The 19,011-nt window shown below is 42.1% G+C and overlaps 3 protein-coding genes across 6 annotated transcripts in view; 2 read left to right on the top strand and 1 right to left on the bottom strand.

Moving 5' to 3' along the window:
• Positions 1-1,751: 1,751 nt before the first annotated feature.
• tceanc (transcription elongation factor A N-terminal and central domain containing) lies at positions 1,752-6,229 on the top strand. The gene is made up of 2 exons (XM_085397449.1): positions 1,752-1,837; positions 1,994-6,229. The coding sequence occupies exon 2, from the start codon at positions 1,999-2,001 to the stop codon at positions 2,968-2,970; it is 972 nt and encodes a 323-aa protein (XP_085253575.1). The 5' UTR covers positions 1,752-1,837; positions 1,994-1,998; the 3' UTR covers positions 2,971-6,229.
• Positions 6,230-6,331: 102 nt separating this feature from the next.
• Positions 6,332-12,855, top strand: LOC146642834 (ras-related protein Rab-9A-like). Of its 3 annotated transcripts, XM_085397454.1 has the most exons (3): positions 6,532-6,646; positions 8,756-8,793; positions 10,563-12,437. In XM_085397454.1, the coding sequence occupies exon 3, from the start codon at positions 10,642-10,644 to the stop codon at positions 11,251-11,253; it is 612 nt and encodes a 203-aa protein (XP_085253580.1). In that variant the 5' UTR covers positions 6,532-6,646; positions 8,756-8,793; positions 10,563-10,641; the 3' UTR covers positions 11,254-12,437. The 3 variants fall into 3 exon arrangements, with proteins under 3 accessions (XP_085253578.1, XP_085253579.1, XP_085253580.1); XM_085397452.1 differs by lacking the exon at positions 8,756-8,793 and having other exon boundaries at positions 6,332-6,646; positions 10,669-12,855; XM_085397453.1 differs by lacking the exon at positions 8,756-8,793 and having other exon boundaries at positions 6,513-6,646; positions 10,563-12,432.
• A 671-nt stretch (positions 12,856-13,526) lies between these two features.
• LOC146642833 (neuronal membrane glycoprotein M6-b-like) overlaps positions 13,527-19,011 on the bottom strand; it is a 49,958-nt gene continuing 44,473 nt past the window's right edge. For both annotated transcript variants that reach the window (XM_085397451.1, XM_085397450.1), the window contains exons 5-7: positions 17,639-17,712; positions 17,482-17,547; positions 13,527-16,835 (exon numbers count right to left, since the gene is read on the bottom strand). In XM_085397451.1, the coding sequence (XP_085253577.1) occupies positions 16,683-16,835; positions 17,482-17,547; positions 17,639-17,712 (293 nt within the window). In that variant the 3' untranslated portion in view covers positions 13,527-16,682. The remainder of the gene's footprint in view (positions 16,836-17,481; positions 17,548-17,638; positions 17,713-19,011) is intronic.

The following is a 19,011-nucleotide window of genomic DNA, read 5'->3' as shown; positions in this document are numbered from 1 at the left end:
GCGCCACTCCTGCCAGCTAACAGAAAACTGAGTCTAAGATTTTCACAAGTTCACCAAACGTTTCTGCTCCAGCGTTTAGAATTTAGCATAAACAACATCCAGCCTCAGTTCAGGCTGCTGGTGTTGGTGTAACGGTGTAGGGGATATTTTCCTGGCAGGCCTTTCGACCCTTGAGTACCAACTGAGCCTTATTGAAACACCACAGTCTACTTGAGTGTTGCTGCTGACCATGTTCATGCTGTCATGACCACAGTGTACCATCTCCTGCTGGCTGCTTCCAGGATTAAACACTGTGTTACAAATATCCTTCACAGTCATGAGATCCCAGCGTAATGCAGCACCAACGAGATGTGGTTAGACAGAAGATTCACATCACGGAGCCATGTGCAGCCAACAAATGGATGATGCTATCATGTCGATATGGATCAAAAACTCTAAGGAATGTTTCCACCAGCTTGTTGAATCTGTGCAACACAGAACTGAGGCTGTTCTGAAGCCAAGAGAGGGTCCAAACCAGTCCTAGCGGTGAGTTTACATTTGGTCTTCTTTGCTCACCATGAAAAGCACGAACTCCTTTTCGTTATATTATTTTAGTAGTTAGTATGAGTGTGTTCGAGTGAGTCAGTGCTGCATGTTTGGAAACAAAAAATGATGATGAATATGCCGTGCTGTTGGGAAAAAGGGAATAAAGCAGCAAAATAGGCAAACTGTCTAAAAAACAAACACAGACTAAATCAGCCTCCCTCATCACGTCAGCAATTTCCGTACACTCCATAAATCCCTAAAGGTATTATTGAATTGTTTTGTCAATATTCAGATATGCTCCCATTCAGACAACATCCAATTAATACATAATCAACCTTTCAGCCATGCAATTAAGCCTCCATTTTTCTCTCATTCACGTCACCGTCGATGGTGTGATTACATCAAACCTTGTTCCAGGTTTCCACGAAATACTAACAACTACGTGCGAACGGATACGTCCGCTGGAACGTTTCTGGTCTTAGCTCCACAACCATGAATTATCCTAAACACTCAATCATCTTCTTCCATCACAACATGTAATTGCAGCACAGCTGAAAGACTTGCCTCATCTTGTCACGAGATGTGTTCCACTAAATTCCTGTCTGCAGGTCATTTGGCTGCTTGGATGCGAGGATTACACGTTTCTGCACGCCGAACCAAATATCTTTCATCTCGATCTCAGGGGCTGAAAAGAAGGAACACAAGGCTATAATAATAGCCATTAATGCAACACACATTTGAAATCGAACACTTTGTCTGGACAACACCCTCAGCTCCTCGTGTGGTTTAGCGCAGGTTCATCCACATTTGTTATTGTGGGAAAAACAGGAAAGAGGCGTTAAAATAGACAGAAGTTTGGCCATGGGAGTAACCTGCAAAATCCAAAAGCACACACCTAAATCCTCACATAAAGCACTAATCCCACAGTACATTTTAGATAAATCACAGACTGACAGCACAGCTGGAAGGCTCTGCTGGGATACTTTCAGATTAAACAGGCCACAGTGTACTCAAAGGATGATTCGGGGATTCAGGGTCACTTTCATTGCAAAGAGGTTTCATTTATAATATTGCATCAATCCCTGTTTTTAGGGAAAAAAGATTGCATACATACATATACATATAGTTCCATTTTAAGAAACTGATGGGAAACTACCTGCACTACCCTCTCTTTGTGAGGCTACAGCTCCATCTAGAGGTGAATGCTGGCATTTTTCTCCCGTGAAGACACATTCAACATGGCTGCTCCCGTGTAGACGTTTGCTAGGTTCACTGTTAGCAGGAAGAAACTGCAAACCATGAAGGAACTCAGGTAAACACGTGCAAAAGTCTATTTTAATGTGTTTCTAAGTGGTACATACTGCTGTGCTTTCAGGAGAGCACTGCTTCATTTTGCAGTGAGGGGCAAACATCACCACATTAAGAAAAAAACATTCATTGTTTCATCTTTGCTTTTGTGTCTTTGCAGCCACGATGGATCCAAAGGAGATGCTCCGCTGTGCTCTTCAGATAGAGAAATTCAGTGCAGACAGAAGCTATGGGAACATCATGACCCTCCTTGGTGACCTCCAGAAGTCTCACGTCACAGCGGAACAGCTGGAAACAACGGACATCGTCAAAGTGCTCTACAGGCTCCTGAGAACCTGCAATGATGACAGCGTGAAGAAGACAGTCAAGAGCTTGCTGTCCAAGTGGAAGAGACAGTACACGAAGGACAGGCAAGGGGTGAAGTGCACAGAGGAGAGTGAGGATCCTGAGCTCCCTGCCGGTGTTTCTTTACCAAAAGAGGCCGTGGGTGGTGCGGTTGTTGCCCAAACATGTGATGGTGGAGAGGGGAATGCTGCAGGAGAACAGTCATCTATGCAGGCTAAACCTGGACCCAAAGCTCATACTTCTGCTTCATCTCCAGATAACGTGAGGACCAAATGCGTGCAGCTCCTCCTTGCTGCCCTCTGCCCCTCTGCCCCCGATCAGCACAAGGCTGCTGAGTTGGCGCGAGACATCGAGCGGCACGTCCACGAACTTCATAAACACAACCAGGTCAAATATAAAGCCTGTGTGAGGAGCAAGGTGGCCAACTTGAGGAATCCCAAAAGCGGCCACCTGCATCAGGGCCTCCTGAGCGGCTCCCTGTCCCCCGAGGCCTTCGCCCGCATGTCTGCGGAGGATATGGCCAGCGCAGAGCTGCGGCAGCTGAGGGAGGAGTACTCCTCCCAGGGCGTGAGTGAGAGGCAGCTTCCTCAAGGGATAGAGGGGACGCGGACGGAGAAGATTCGCTGCAAAAGATGCGGGGGGTCCGACTGTAGGGTGACGCAGGTGTCCAGAGGGGTTCTGTTCTTGCCTGCGTGGGTGAGGCAGGGCGGCCCAGACGAGGATGCAATGACCTTTGTGACCTGCAGCCGGTGTGGCCAGCAGTGGTACCACAGCAGCTGGGTCTGCCTCTGAATCCACATGGATAACATACATGACTCAGCAGCTAAGAGCAGGCTAACTGATAATGAAAATAACAGATTTTTAACAGTCATGCTGTGTAGAACTTTCATTAATGATTTACTTTCTTATTTTTGACGTCTATGGAGTTAAAAATGTTCAGAAATCTGGAACATGACCTTCTTAGATTCCTAGCTCAGATACTCAGTGTTGCTAGTTTTGAAATAATACATTTTGAAGGCTTTTCTTTACACATTTACATAATACATTGACTTAAACTGCCATTGTTGCAGATGAATCACCAGCCATTTAGTTGATTGGTTGTTTCAGCTGTTCTGCCCGCTGTAAAATTGCACCCCTAGTACATCATTTGGTATTATAAAGGCTTTCCTGTGACCAGTTACATGATTTGAGTGTCATAAACTCAGCTCTGAAACAGGAGGATTGGTCACATGGGATGCAGAGTGGAAACTTGTGGTTTAAATCAGATTTTTCCCACAGGATTTGTGCTTTGTCTTTCATGAAGTGACCACTCAAACCCACAGCTGAAAGCATAAACTGTATCTTTACTGGCTGAAATGCCAAGTCATTGCAGTCTCCGACTGAAACCATGGGTTTTCAAGAAGCAGCTGTCGTCATCTTCTTCCCGCTAAATCATTTCCTGTGTCTCTACTCTCTGTAATAGCCCTTCGTTTTATTTCTACTTACAGTAGCTCATTTAACTGCTTTTACTGGCCGCTCTCTCTTACATTACTGATCTAAAGATCCATTAATGCCTTGACCACTGGCGGGGAATTCTTTAAAACATGCCTCTGCTCTACAGTATCCCATTCATTTGTGGCAAACTGAATCCAGCAGATGAGACATGTGACCCCCGAAGTACTCTGAGCATGTGAGCCAGTAATCTGCCCTCCCCAGCAGCCGGAGGGGCGGATATCCCGTGGTGCTCCAGCCAGCGTGGCACAATGACTCACATACACGTCACTGTGATGTCACATGAAGCAGTCTTTATGTGTGTGTGAAGATATTACAGAGAAAATCACTTATTTTTATCCTCAGCTCTTCTTCCTGCGTCATTATTTATGTCACGTCCTGGCCCACTGCAGCTTTTCTGATCTTTGCAGCAGACTCATTCCAGGATGGCCGAAGGTAAAATGGCCAAATATGAAAAAACAAACAAACCATATCTTTCCAGTAAGTGTTTGGTGTCTCAACACTGGTGCATTTGTCTGTAATCCATCTCCTCTCACGTGCTCCTTATCTTTTTAGTAGATAAGGAGCATTTTAGTGGCGTGGCCTGTCAGATTGATGCTCTGCAGCCACATACAGCTGTGGTGAGGAGTTTACATCTGCTCATCAAGGGCATGGCTGTGATGCTAGTTTTGGGCTTTTAATGGTTTCTTTGAGCTGTTTTGTTTTAAGGGTGGAACGATTGTATGGAATCCATTTTTAATTACTCTAAAGAACAGTCATGTGCTGCAGGTTCTACAACGTCTTAACAAAGCTAAGGCCTATTAGCTCCTCATTAGGGATTATGATTGGGTGCAGCAGGGAGTTTATCTTTGCAGCATAAAAAGGATTTGTTTGACAGCACTCATTGGACTGACTCAGAATACTCAGAACAACTGGAAAATTCAAGGAACTCACTGAAGAGACTTGTAGATTTACATAAGTTGGAGTGGCAGCTGTTGGCGAGATAGTTAGGACTGCTGTCTTGTAGCAAGAAGGTCTTGGGTTTGAATCAACCATTTTTCTGTGTAGAGTTTGCATGTTCTCCCCAAGTCTGCTTGGATTCTCTCTGGTTACTCCGGCTTCCTCCCACAGTCCAGTTAGTGGGGTTAGGTTAGCTGATGAGTCTAAATTGCACGTAAGTGTGAATGTGAGTGTGAATGGTTGTCTGTCTCTCTGTGTTAGCCCTGCGACAGACTGGCAACCTGTCCAGGGTGTACCCCGCCTCTATCCTATGGTAATTGGGATAGGTTTCAGCCCTCCTGGTTCCCTGAATTGGTTAAAAGGAAGGAAGGAAGAGAATGGATGGATACGCAAGTTGGGAAGGTCTCTTGGAGCCATTTCTAAGCAACTGCAGATTCCATAATTGTCAGTTCAAACAATTGTACAGATGTGTCACCATTGGAAAAAGAACCAGAATGTCAGATTTGTTAGGATGAAATTGGTTAGGATATTCCAGAACAGCCCAGGAACCACCAAGGCTCAAGCCTGAAATGGACTGGAAAATCCTGGAACACCAGTGTCACTGTCCAAGGTAAAGTGAGTTCTATCCCCTGGTCCAAAGTTGACACTGTTAAGGTCAAATGAAATTTAACAGTTGCTCACATGGACAAGCCGATGATGTATGTTTTGGTGGTGGTAGCATCATGTTCTTGGGCTGATTTGCTGCCAGTGGTTCTGTATACAGCACAAGGTGGATGCAATAATGAAGAAGGAGGATTATTACCTCCAAATTCTTCAAGTAAACCTCAAATTGGAACTTGGACACAGTCGGGTGTTTCAGCAGGACAATAATCCCAAACACACATCAAGTTTATCAAATTTCGCTTTGAAATTGATAGAGCAGGCTAACATTAATCTTAGGTATTCTCAAAGTCCTGACCTCAGTCCTAAAAATGTGTGGACTATGACTAAAAGCCAGTGCTGTGCAAAGAAACCAACCAATTTAAATGAACTCCACTCCTCTGGGAAGAATCATTAATAAAATATACAGAATTATACCCAAAGATTGTTAATGGCTATGAAAAGCATCTGGTTGAAGTACAACTGGCAAAGCAACAACCAAATATGAGTGTGTGTGTTTATACTTTTGACCCTGTGTGGCTTAGAGAAAATCCAAAATAAATTTGAACTTTTGCACCCAGTTTTAGTTTTCTAAACTCATCAAACATGTGTGTAGTACAATCATTCAACAGCCCCACGAATAATTAAAAGCCCAGAATGGCCATGTGACTCATGAAGAGTGTATGTAAACTTCTTACCACAGCTGTACCTCCTTTCCTTCTCGTACATATTTGCAAAACATTAGTCTGAGCTCTTTACTTCTGCAGACGAATAAACCTACAGAGGTGCATAAATGTTTAATATTTGCACTTCTTGTTGTAGTGCAGGAGGGACGGTGTTGCAGTTTGTGGATTATGATCCCTTCAAACGATTCATATCTGCTTAAAACCTCTTAATACAAACATGTCATAGTGGTGGTTTGTAGAGGCCTGAAGTAGTAAACGTGTATTTAACGAAACAAAAACAAGACAAAAATCTTAATATAATTCAATAAAACTGTGAAATCTTTGATTTTGTTATACTTTCTGTCATTTTCTGGCTTATTCTGGAACACTTTGGAGGATCGCAGTGTCTATTTCAAACCTACACACACACACACACACACACACACACACACACACACACACACACACAGCCAACTGTATATTTCACTTTCATTTCTTCACAGTGAGAAACTCACACTAGACTGTGGATGCGTCGGTTTGATCCAGGAACGCGCCTGGTGACGGGAGGCGTGACAGCCCCTGCCGGGTCATATGAGCGTCATCCGCAGCTGCGGGGCCAGAGAGCAGCGGCAGGGACACCGCAGCGCCATGTCACCGGCTATCAGCAGCGGCCCATCGGGGAAAACGGGAGGAATTTAACCGCTAGAATCCAGCACCGATTGGCACATCGACAGGTACGGTTACCGAAAGGCGAAAAGTTCAATTTCAACCGCGAAAATACCAACTTTCTGTGGGTTTAATTGGATTAGGAAAGTCGGGAATGTGCAACTACCAGCGCGCCCATTATCGGACAGCAACAGTTTTACGAGAGGCTTCCATTATCGGACAAGCTCAGACTTCTCTTTAAAAGGATTTGTCTCCAGATTTTGACGTCGACTAAATACGCGTAACAATAATAACATTTTCATACGTCATGTGCGCCGATTCTGCAGTGATGAACACCTAATTTGAAAGCAAACTTAGAGTGTATGGCTGTTTCATCGAGGTGTTTCCTTTAACTGTTTAATGCTGTTTTGTCAGCAAGTGGTACAAATGACAACATTATTCATCATCATCATCATCATCATCATCATCATCATCATCATCATCATAATAATAATAATAATAATAATAATAATAAAGAAACTATGAAAAACATAAGCGTTACTCGAGGTTTCCTGCGTGTCCGAAAATGGATCTAGTGCGTGTTTGCCAGCTGGAAAGCCCCAGAATGCTGACTCTGTGCTGTCATTATAATGTAGTAACTTATAGTGCAAACGCTTCCTGTGCCTCTCACGGCGACGTTTACAGCCTACACACAGCCAACTGTCTGAGAGGGCTTAACTGGTATCACATGTGGCTGCAGCTGTTTCAGCTCTTCGTGTTGTTTACGGATATAATACTGTCAATTATTAGCTCTCCCTCAGCTGAGGTGTGTCACCTGAACGGCCTGTGCTGCCGTGACTCACGGCTGATGATTACCCTGCTGACTGAGCATAATGGATGCTGCTTTGATTTGAAGATGCAGGATACAAGGTTGTTTTATTTTGAAGGCTCAGAAGTGCAACATTGGGAGGAAACGCACATTTTCATGGAGGAAAAATAAAGACGCGCACACACAGAGACACACACAGACGCATAGCAGCCCTCTCTTCAAATTGTATCCTGCTGAATGAAGCACATGACTCTTGAGTGAGTGACTGTGTGTGTGTGTGTGGGTTCTTTCCCGTTTCTTTTTTCTGCTGCATTGCTGCTTTTAGAACTGTCACAGGTTCTTTGAGCAGCTCTGTGCTTAAAGTTTTAATTGCAAAGACATTATTTGCCCCACTTTGGTCCTTCAGCCTATTTTTCAGTCAGAGGTGACTCTGCAACTCAAACTTTCCTATGGAGCGGTGGGTTTAGTCCGTTCTTCCCCTAAACTGTTGCAGACAGCACGTGATTTTTACATGTAGGACATATTATATAACAATGCTCAGAAACGTGTCTGAGCAATAACTTAAAGTCACAGTCATGGTTATTTAGAGCTGTTAGCAAGCACCGTCACCTGGAAGCAGCATCATGGACATGTGGAACAGCAGCATGGGCTGTTTTGGTTCCTTTACTTCACCCCTGTGTGTGGAGAAGGCAGAAGTCATAATAGACTTTGTAGTGAAGTGAAACTGAGCGTTAAACCAGTCAAAACCACCCACTTTTTCCACTTTATGTGTCTCACGTGTGCTTTATGAAATCTTAAATGTTTCTCTTTGCTCCTTCCTCCTCTGCTGTGTCCCCTGTTGTGTTCATGCCGCCTTTTCTGTGTCTCTGTCGTCTCTGCAGTGGTTGAACTACCATATTTGTTCTCTTGACAGTCAAAGGATCAAAATCCTGCAGAAAACTACAAATGATAATTAGTGTACTTTTAGAATAATCAAACAAAATGGTAGCATTGTAAAAAGGATTTGAGGACAGACTGTATTACGCTGAAGGAGTGTTTCAGCCACTGAAACCCACTGCATGCATGACATCAAACGTAGAACATAAGGATTGGTACCTGTGTGAGTAATGCGGCGGTGCAGTCTCACCGTGGCTGTGATAGATGAGGTGATGGTGTTCGTGTGACAAAGCCGTTAGAGTGCCCACGTTTGCCTCAGAGATGATCCTGAAGACTGTTATCCTGAAGGTGCATGAAAAGTATGCCAGTGTGTGGGACAGGATTACATTTGCACTTAAATCCTCATTAGGCTGTTTTTTGTCTTTGCCGCTGAGCCTTCGTGGGTTAAACCCTTGGCCACTTCACGATCTGCGACTCTCTGTCTGTCTTACAGGCAGCTGATGCTGAAGTGATCGATGTGCAGAAGTAACGGTGAGGAAAACTCTCTTGTGAATGACTCAGCAGTCCTGTGATCGGTGTCCATGTGATGTTTAGCAGGGGTCATTTCATGCACAACATTGTGCACATGGTATAGTAGCAAGTGTATTTGTTGCATAGAGTAATGAGGGGGCTGTGGCGGTTTAATAGGATTAGCTAGTCTACTGACTTGAATCAGATGTTCACGTGGTCCAAGTTGGAAATCATGCAAATAATACTTGAAGGCCACAAAAGAACTTGGAGAAGTTTTAATGATCCATTTTCTTCCACTTCTCCAATTCAGGGTTGTGGTAGGAGTCTGCTCCAGCTGTGATACGCAGGCAGGTTGTCAGTCTGTCACAGATCAAACCACTGTCATGATCATATCCACAGCTACAGCCAATTTAGAGTCACCAGTTAGTCTAACGTGATTGTTTTGGGACTGTGGGAGGAAGCCACAGTGCTGAGAGAGAACCCACACAGAAAGGCCACAGAGGATGGATTTGGACCTTCCTTTGTTGTGACCGTGCAACCCACAGTTCATCTGATCTCAAAGTATTTGTAAAGCAACGTGTCAATGTGTGGAAGATGCTCATACAGAAAAAGAAAGAAAGCAAATGTGACAAATTTTCCTTCTCCTTTGGTTCAGCTGCTGTTTCCAGCTCATATGTGCATCGATTTATCGACGATATTCTCTTATTTGCAGGATTGATAGTGTTGAATCCAACAGCAATGCACACCCCAGGGTTCGGCTTTCTCTTTAGTAATTTATGAGTAACCCAAGTTTTTTTGTGTGAGATTCACCTTTTGTTCTTTAATAATTGAACTGCAAGTTTATTTCCTCGATTATTTAAAGAACTCTTGATTAGAAAACTGTAAACGTGCAGTGCCTGTTAGCATTTTTCACATATGACTTCTTTTACATCTAAATTTCACAAAACTCGAATCTATGATGGGCAGCCAATCAGAACAAGAGGACACAGAAGATGAACTGAGAGGCTGCTCCAAGCCCCTATATCAGATAAATGAGGATTATTCTGAACGCTGAAATCATGCAAAGCTACTTTAGTAGAATCCAAGAATAACAATATGAAATCATTTCAATAGTTCCTGTTTAAACATAAATTGTGCAGCTAAAAATGGGAATTAATGTCACTGGGAGTATTGTTTAGCACAAGGTCACTAACTGGAAGTGTTTTGAACCTTGCAGCGTGTTGTGGAGCAAACAACCACACCCTGCAGGTAGCCTCATCCTTCCTCATTCTCATGCTTCCTCATAATTCTTACCTTTATTTACTGTTTAGCTGAATGGCTTCTTGAACACAATGTTTCTGAAGCGCATTCAATAACATACTTTTGTACTTATGACCTTAAATGAAGGTATTTTGCCTCCGCCTGCTGTTGGAGCTACATTGTGTACCCCACTTTTGCACATATATACTGGTAGAGTACTAATACTGCAGTGCAGAGCCGAACGAATTCGTCTGTTTGTCTCGTTTTTATATCATTGTGCAGTGCTGTGAAAGTTTCTCTAGGAAAATGGGGCGTTTTACTGAATTGATGCAAACATACATGCGATTACAGTAGATGAGGCACAAACAGAGCATGTGCAATTCCAACCAGCTTGAGGGTGAATATTTGGTATGACCACCTTCATTCATCATATTACCATGAACATTTGGAACTTAAGTAAAATAAATAGATCTGTTTTTATTTTCTTTTGTTTGAACATTTCCATATTTAAAACGATTCTTTGAGTTGATCGTGACTTTTTTCCTCTGCAGGTCAAACTGCTTCCTTCATCGTTCGGCCGTCCCGTGCGGTCTCCTTGCTCAGAGTAGTCAGTCCAAAGCACCAGGCTTCATGATGTCCAAATCCGCTCTCTTAAAGGTGATCCTTCTGGGGGACGGTGGCGTGGGCAAATCGTCACTCATGAACCGATACGTCACCAACAAGTTCGACTCGCACCTCTTCCACACCATAGGCGTGGAGTTCCTGAACAAAGAGCTGGAGGTGGACGGGCGCCGCGTCACCCTGCAGATCTGGGACACGGCGGGTCAGGAGCGTTTCCGCAGCCTCCGCACGCCGTTCTACCGCGGCTCCGACTGCTGCCTGCTCACCTTCAGCCTGGACGACGGACAGAGTTTCCAAAACCTGGCGAACTGGAAGAAGGAGTTTACTTACTATGCTGACATAAAGGACCCCGACAGCTTCCCCTTTGTGGTGCTGGGAAACAAACTGGATATCCCTGAGCGTCAGGTGTCTGGGGAGGACGCTCGAAAGTGGTGTCGCGAAAACGGCGGACACCCGTACTTTGAGACGAGCGCCAGGGACGCTACGAATGTAGCGTCGGCCTTTGAGGAGGCAGTGCGTCGCATTCAGATGACAGATGACAGAGATGGTCACCTCATCAGCACTGACACCAACACGGTGGACTTGCAGAGGAAGAGTCAGGCTCAGAACAGCTGCTGCTGAGCTCAGCCTTCAGTGTGTGACAGGAAGTGAGCGAGCAGGAGATCATGTGATACTCCTGCAGAGGGCACACAGGGAGTGTGTTTTCTGCAGAAAATGGGAACTGGCGGTGGCTCAGCAGCTCCTCCACAACGCAGCCTGTGACGTCCTCGGCTGGAGTCTTGATGCAAATCAGCAGTTTTGTGCAGTTATTCATGATTTCTACACGTTATGATGTCGGTTACATTCAGTCTCTCACAGAAACAAATTGAATCATTAACATTTCTCATTTGGATGTTTCGATTTATAAATTGTGAATAACTCAAATGGGGTTTTCAATTTATTAAAAAAAACAAAGAAAACAAGCTAAATTGTGTCACCTCTAAACCACTAAACACAGGATTTCCACCAGTTGGTGTTTCAGACTCGCTGATGGTTTTTATGTCACTGATGGAGCTGCGTCTGGAAGCCACAGAAAGTCCTTTACGATTGTTTTTGCACACCGAAGCAGACGCTGTGCTCAATATGAAGGAGTAAAACTTAAGCTACAAAATGGCTTTTACAGCAGTTTAATACTAATTATCCTTAAACAGACCTGCGAGTTAGATGCATACCTCTCAGAAAACAACCTAAATTTAAAGCTAGTAATGTTTTTGTCTTAGAAACACACGACACACCTTCTTTTCCATCTATATAAACACATAAATGGATGTAAACTAAATGATATTATTTTCTATTTTGGCAGCGTCATAATGCCAAACCAGATATTTTCAAAATGTTGCTAGCTGGAGTTAATGTTTTGTGTTTATTAGTATTTATTCATCAGCTATTGTAATGCTTAAATTACTGTAATTATGGTTAAAGGAGTTTGTGTTTTTTAAACTGATAATAAAACAGAACCCAAAACTGGAGAAACACCTGGTATCTGTACGGTTCACTTGTGTTGCAGTACCATTTTAATCCACGAGGTGGTGCTCCTGTGTCAGAAAATGGTGAGATCGTTCCAGCGTCACACTATTCTTCCTGTATGTTAGCATTAGACCTCAGATGTGTTAGAAATTAGGCTGAATGTTAGGAGAGCTCTCCTTGGACTCTAAATAATATCCATTAAATAATAAAAAATGTTTTGCAGCAATTTTGTTAGAACATGAGTGAAAACACCCGTGTGGGCAGACTGAGTTTGTGTGGCGTCTTTCAGTTTCTTTATAGTCTGGAACTGTAGGTGTTCAGTAGTTTCACAGCTCAAATATTTAGAACCACATGCTTGCCTGAAAAAAAAAAGATCATATCTGCTAATTTCCTTTGGCATTCTGAGAAAGAAACATCTACTTTTCTCTCCCCGTGACACAGACGGTGGCAGCAGCATACAATTATCTCAGCTGGAATTACCTGTGATTTCAGAAATGACTTGTTCTTTTTGTCCTGCTGGCAAAGCTGCCAAGCTCATGAGTCATGTAGGATTTTTATACTCTGGAAACGACTTCAAAGATTCAACTAATCTAACGTTTTAATTTGATGTATGCATTGCTAGAATAATAGACAAACAGGTGTTACTAATGCTATTTGGCACAGAGTCTTAATTAATGTAATTATTAACGCTTGTGTTTATCTACTATTTTAGATCAAAAAGGCTACAATGCAAATGATTGTTTTAATTAGCGCTAAAATGTTTAGTTAGATCACTATTGAAGCTTCTTCATGCCACTTGAAAAATAAATAAATAGATAAAATGTATTTATTTAACAGGCAGCCAAGTCAAAATTTCAGGTTACTGACTTAAAATTTTGAGATGATCTGATTATTTATCCATTGGAACAGTCAGTGAACAGAAGATTAATTTCTATGCCAAGGCACGATCCAAAGAGGAAGTATTAAGTGTTCAATGCCATTTGTTTGCCATCACGATAACACAAAAAATACCAAGATGAACTTGGAAAGTTTAAATGATCAGTAAAAATGATTAAATCCCAAATCAATCCAGATCACTCTTTAAAAATAACAAAACAGCATAACGACATTAAGAGAATATGCTCATGTGTGCCCTTTTCCCTTCAACATTGCTTTTTATTTAGAGAAATGTTTGATATTTAAGCTGAAGCTTTGCATTTTGTTCCCATTACTGTACAAAAATGCACTCCAAGCGCTATTCTGCTGTGTTTTTCTTTTTTTTTTTTTATACATTTTTGATTCAAATCACCAGTTGGAGCCTTAAGAGAAGTCTCTTATCTATACTTTCACTTTAATTTTTTAAATAAGTGTCCATAAAAATCACAAGGAAGAGGCGGGAGGCAACGGTGTCACGATAATAAAAAATATCGGTTTTACTAGAGAAGGTTACAAAAATCATCACTATATAGGAGTCATAGAACTATTTCCAACTTAAAAAATAAAACCATAATGAAACACCTACAGGGACTACAATGCCATCAAAGTACAATGGAGTTTTCTTTAGAAAAGAGTGGGTGGAAGGGGAGGAAGGAAGGGGGCAAACACCGCCTACCATAGTTGTCATTACAATTGACTACACATCACCTGAAAAACTGCAAAGACACAGTCATGTCTCCTTCATGCAAATAACAAGGAAACAACAACACCCTGACACGCATCGTCTTATAGGAAATTGAAGTTTGCCTTTACATCGACCTGGCGGCAAAGCACGTATATTTATCAAACATAACACACATGGCAATATAGTCCTTTTTTTTACAGAATAGACAGCTGCACACATGGACAATACTGACATGCTTCATCTCATCAAAGTTCAAAAAATTGTTTTCTTCAGTGTTTTTTAAGGGTGAACTAACCAGTAATGACTGATATAGAATATAGTTCATGATTATTAAACAATATCTGGTTATAAAATTAATGTCTGAAAATTCCTGACTTGTTTTATTCAGTGTAAACATCCAAAAACAGTCTCTGTGGCTCATTTGAGAGGCATGACGTATAAAAAAAAGGAAATAAAATAGGAGAAATGAAGAAAAGAGTGACTCCCCCTCATGTCTCGAGTCACTCACTTGGTCGGCCGTCGAAAAAATAAGCACAGACATGTTCCATAAAATAATTAGTACTAATTTACAAGAAGAACTCAGCTGCCTAAAACTGGTAAAACATTAATAAAAATCAATTTCCACTATATTTTTTTTGTCACATTTTAAAATGTATACGTCACAAGCACCTCAATCCATCATATCATGTGACTGCACTTTATCCCTCTCACGACATATCATTTAAGATGTTACATTACAATTATTATATCAAATGCAGAACTAGTATCTGAGTGCTAAACACATATCTCAAAGGGTACATTTACATATATTTGTGGGAAAAAAATTGCATGGCAAATGACTGATTGTGTTCTCATTGGTTTGGGAACGGAGCTATTTCATGTTTTTAGGGTCATTCGGCTATTTACAGGTGAACTTTCTCAAAAGAAGGAAGTGAAAGAAGAAGTTTTTACTGTATAATTCACACAGGACTGCAGTCTGGAGAAGAGTTTAAATGGTGATGTTTTAGGAAAAGTACACAACTGGTGGAAAATCAGACTTGGTTTAATACCTGAGGTGTGTGTCTGTTGTTTAAGACCCGGACAGATTTATCTTTGATTTCTGCTGCGGCTGGTGGTGAGTGTAGCAAAACCCCATTTTGGTCTTCAAAAGATCAGTTTCATATTCAGAAGTATGCTAATATGTTTTCTTGCCAAGAGCTAGATGAGTAGATCCATACCACCTTTGTCAGTAAATAAACATCAAGCACTAAAATGCGTAAGAAAGTACTAAAATGATGTACTTCTTTACTTGCACTTGCTGTTTTGAATGCATAAATGCATTAATACTAAAAAGTATGGCTACAGGAAGTGTGTAAGGCTGAACTTCTCACTTTTAATAATGACCACCATCTTGTAGCGGAAAAATAACAGAAAAAGAGGAACCAGCAAACATTAGCCAAGAACTGGAAAAACAAGGCCCTTCAATTAATTATTAGCCCAAAAGTGGTAACGGAGGACCCATCAAACAATTTTTAGCTATGAACTGGAAAAGGAGGGCTTTACAAACAATGTTTCAGCCAGCAGGCCCTACCAATGCTAGGTAGCTAGCTAGCTAACAGCAGCAGATATCTTTCTTCAGCTGCTTGCATTAGTGTTTTTTGTGTTTGTTTTTGGATTGATTTTTGCATTTTGTATTACTTAATCATCTTCATTGTAGAGTGAATTAGGTTAATATTTGGTCGGCGTCTCAACAAAAAGGAATGTTCACAAAATACATTAGCTAGCGCAACAATTGATCCAACGCTACAACTGTTGTTTCTGTAGGTGCATGACTTGCTGAAACAAATCAAAATTCATACACTACATGATTATGTACACTGTGTACTACACTGAAGTGAAACATCTTAAATCAGACACAATACCAGTCTTTGTGTTTCCAGTCTTTATGCTAACCGTAGCGCTATGATGAAGCTTTTTACAAATCATACAGACAGCTTTTAATCATTTCCTCTAATCCTTGACCTGAAAGCAAATGAGCGTATTCCTCGAAGCTTTTCCTTGTTTCAAAGGTTGCTACCTCTCCGGTCTTAAATAAACTGTGAGTGCCTTAATGAGTAAATAAACTCTTATCATGTAAATGCATAATAATCCTTGAGATACCACATGATTTGACATAATTTTAGGTATTTCTATGAGAGAAGGGATTGGAGTGGTACATGTTTTTTAAGGGATTTTCATTGTCCCTTTTTTTTCTTTATTTAATAGTGCAACAACGAGCATTAGCAAAAGAAGTTAAAGATGGAAAGAAAAGTAAAGGAGAAAAACCTATGAGCGCAAAAACATAAAGAAGAAAAAAGATCATAATAGTATCTGGCATACTTTTCAGAGAGTATTAAAAAAAACAACAACATTCGTACACATTCGCACAATATATTCATATTCATATATATATGCATATAAAACACCAAAAAAACAGAGGAAGTTGATCACTGCCTGGCTTTTTATGGTCGATGCAGGCAGTGAACAATGTTTATCTTTTTTAGGCTGTTAGGAGCTGTGTGTCGAGAGGCTGTGTTGGCTCAGGGCGCGAGGCCATCACAGCCGGGCCACGTTCACGAGTCGCCGCCCAAAAGCACGAGGGAAGAGACGCTTCTGAACTGATGTACTGTACCTGAGCTCGACCCCGCGGGCGAGCTCTCCCATTCTGAAAGCATCCGCCTCCGTCTGGGCCTGCCACTTCTCCTGACTTTCTATTCTCTTCCCCTCAGGTGTGAGGACGTGCCCACAACCCTTAATGAACACTGCGGAAGGGAAGAGGATGGAGAATCAGGAGGTTTTGGGACTATCAAACATGACCGAGGTGGTTTGTTTTAACGGAGGGAAAGGGTGGGTGTTAGTTGTTGCAAGGGGATGGGGGGTTGTGGTGTGGAGAGAAGACGGATGGTGGTGTTGGGCTCTCTTGTCCTTATGAGTAGGAGGACGAGTTCTGGCCCTCCTTGGAGCGTGCCTCAGCCTCCAGATCCTGGTCATCCTTGGTCTTGATGTCCTGGTAATCGTGCGTGGAGGCGGCGCTCTTCAGATAGGCCCAGTTGGCCCCCAAAATCATCAGGTAGTGGATCTGAAGAGATACAAGATTTTTTCTTCATGTTCAAGCACAGGAACTAACTCCATACTACTACTACTACTTCTATTATTACATGCATTCAAAATGTGCTCAAAAACCTCTGCGTGCATGTTTTTGGTATGTCCTGTTACACCCTGTTTTACATCTGTGTGCCAAATCCCCAAGTGTCTCATCCCACACTACTGATTTGTGCCCACTGAAGTTTAGCGATGTCTAAATGTAGAAAACATCCAAATATATTAATAGAAACCAACCTGAGAACAATGAAAATGTTCCAGAGCAACATTACTGTACAAGCCAGTTTTCCTCAGTGACTTTTTTCTAGCATGTCTTTCCACCTTTTGTAACACATCACAGTACACAGAGCTTCCAGCTGACCCTGTGCCAACATCTGGAGTACTGCTTAATGCTTTTTTTGAGCATCTCCATCTCCCTGGACTCAAAACAAAAAAGCCCACCTCCGCAGCAGAGTAAAACACTGACCCTTGGTGAGCGCATGCACAGAGGCGGGCTGCAGAAACCCATAGAAGGACATATGTGAGAGGCGGAGAGGTTGCCGTGGAAACAGATAATCATGCCATAGCAACATGCATATTTTGAGCGGCACACTACCGCATCGGTGGGATCATGAGGAGCTTACCAGTGCGATGACGGTGGCTCCGGCGCCGGCTAACGCAACGATGTAGAGGTGGTAGGACAAGTAGAACTGCGGGGAGAAAGAGAAGCTAGGTTAGTGAAGGGAGGAAAGGAGAGCGAGGGAATAAGGAAAAAAACAAAGGAGGTCAGCATCCTCTCACCTCACTGGTGTTACAAATCTCTCCCAGCGTGGCTCCGCAAGCTTTTCCTGGCGTGGCATTATAGGGAATAACACCTGCGGGATCAGAGAGATGAAACGTCACAGGACTGAGACAAGAAGCTTTTTCCTCCCCAGAGACTGTGTGATATGATTGAAGGCATTATGCATTAGGCGCAGATAAAGATTAAAGGAAACAGGGCTGCTGCTGGAAAAATGTGGGTCATTGTGAATCCCTTTTTCCTTTCTTTCTTTCTTTCTTTCTTTTTACTGTAGAATCACTTTAGGGGATTGCTGCTATAGGCTGCTATCTGTAAAAAACAAACTGTGTGCAGTTGCTTGTTTTAGCTTCTAAAACCTTTCCTCAATCACTCATCAGCTGGAGCTCCAAAACTGCTGACAATAATTTGACGACTGAGTAATTGGGGTTAATATTTCACACGCCGTGCTAGTGCAGCACCGCAGCCAATGAAGCATATGTGATCCTCATCCTACTTTGTAAGCGAGCCAGCTGTCTTTCAAATGTGGGTCACGTACTGTACGTTGGGCCATCAGACTGATGACCACACACGCAATCACAGGGGAGTGTTGCTGTGCTGTAACACTGCTTTGAGGTGGATTTTCATAGAGATCCAGTCACGCTCTCAATAATCTAAATGTATTCGTTTGACCTCTTCGTGCATAGACAATGACATTTAAAGTGGTTGGAGATGAATAGGTGACGTTTATAAGGAGGGGAAAGCCTGAAAAATTGTTCCAGAGTTTTCTGCCTGCAGGTAACGCCTGTGTGGAAATGAGAGAGGCACCTGGATGTTTTTCCTATTTTGCTGCAGACTTTTTAAAGTTAGCCAGAATATTTCTTGATCAGGGGAATTTCTCCTGAACTTTAAAGACCGGTACCATGACAGATTTATTATTTTTTAAGACATCTTTTGAAGATGGTTTTAAAGTGAACTGATTAGCATGAAAGCATGTTTCATCATCTAAATCTTTGGTCTGGTGCAGCAATGCCACAATTCTATTACATTTTATACAGCACTTTAAAATATTTTGTACAGATTTTCATAACCTATGATTTCCAAGTGTTGCATATCTTCTTGGATGTTTCCATACATACTATACTGTACATAGTAAACAGATACAGTGTATATATGTATATTTTTCATTGTGAGGTCGGCCATTTGCCTCAGGAAGAACCACTGTGTATACATTGTCAGTATGTGGTTTTACATGTGATTCGAAAAAAGAATAAAATAAGCCTAATAGGTTTAGGAGGAGGCAGTTTAGCTTTGTTATTCCTAATTTACATATAGCACATTTGAATAAACAAGCTCTCCTTCAGGCTGCATGTAGCCCTGCATATGAGCTAACATGAGT

The sequence above is a fragment of the Rhamphochromis longiceps genome, linkage group LG23, assembly GCF_057381845.1.
Source record: "Rhamphochromis longiceps isolate RC_006_pf linkage group LG23, R_longiceps_female_GT1.1, whole genome shotgun sequence".
NCBI classification, from domain to species: Eukaryota; Metazoa; Chordata; class Actinopteri; order Cichliformes; family Cichlidae; genus Rhamphochromis; species Rhamphochromis longiceps.
The sequence above is the reverse complement of the archived record's forward strand: the minus strand, read 5'-3'. Positions and strand labels throughout refer to the sequence as shown.

Bases quoted from the DNA above. Each gene is read 5' to 3' on its own strand.
- tceanc (XM_085397449.1), top strand. From the start codon at position 1,999: ATGGATCCAAAGGAGATGCTCCGCTGTGCTCTTCAGATAGAGAAATTC.
- LOC146642834 (XM_085397452.1), top strand. From the start codon at position 6,440: ATGCGTCGGTTTGATCCAGGAACGCGCCTGGTGACGGGAGGCGTGACA. The intron at 6,647-10,668 runs GTACGGTTACCG...GCTCTCTTAAAG, and splicing joins ACCGATTGGCACATCGACAG to GTGATCCTTCTGGGGGACGG.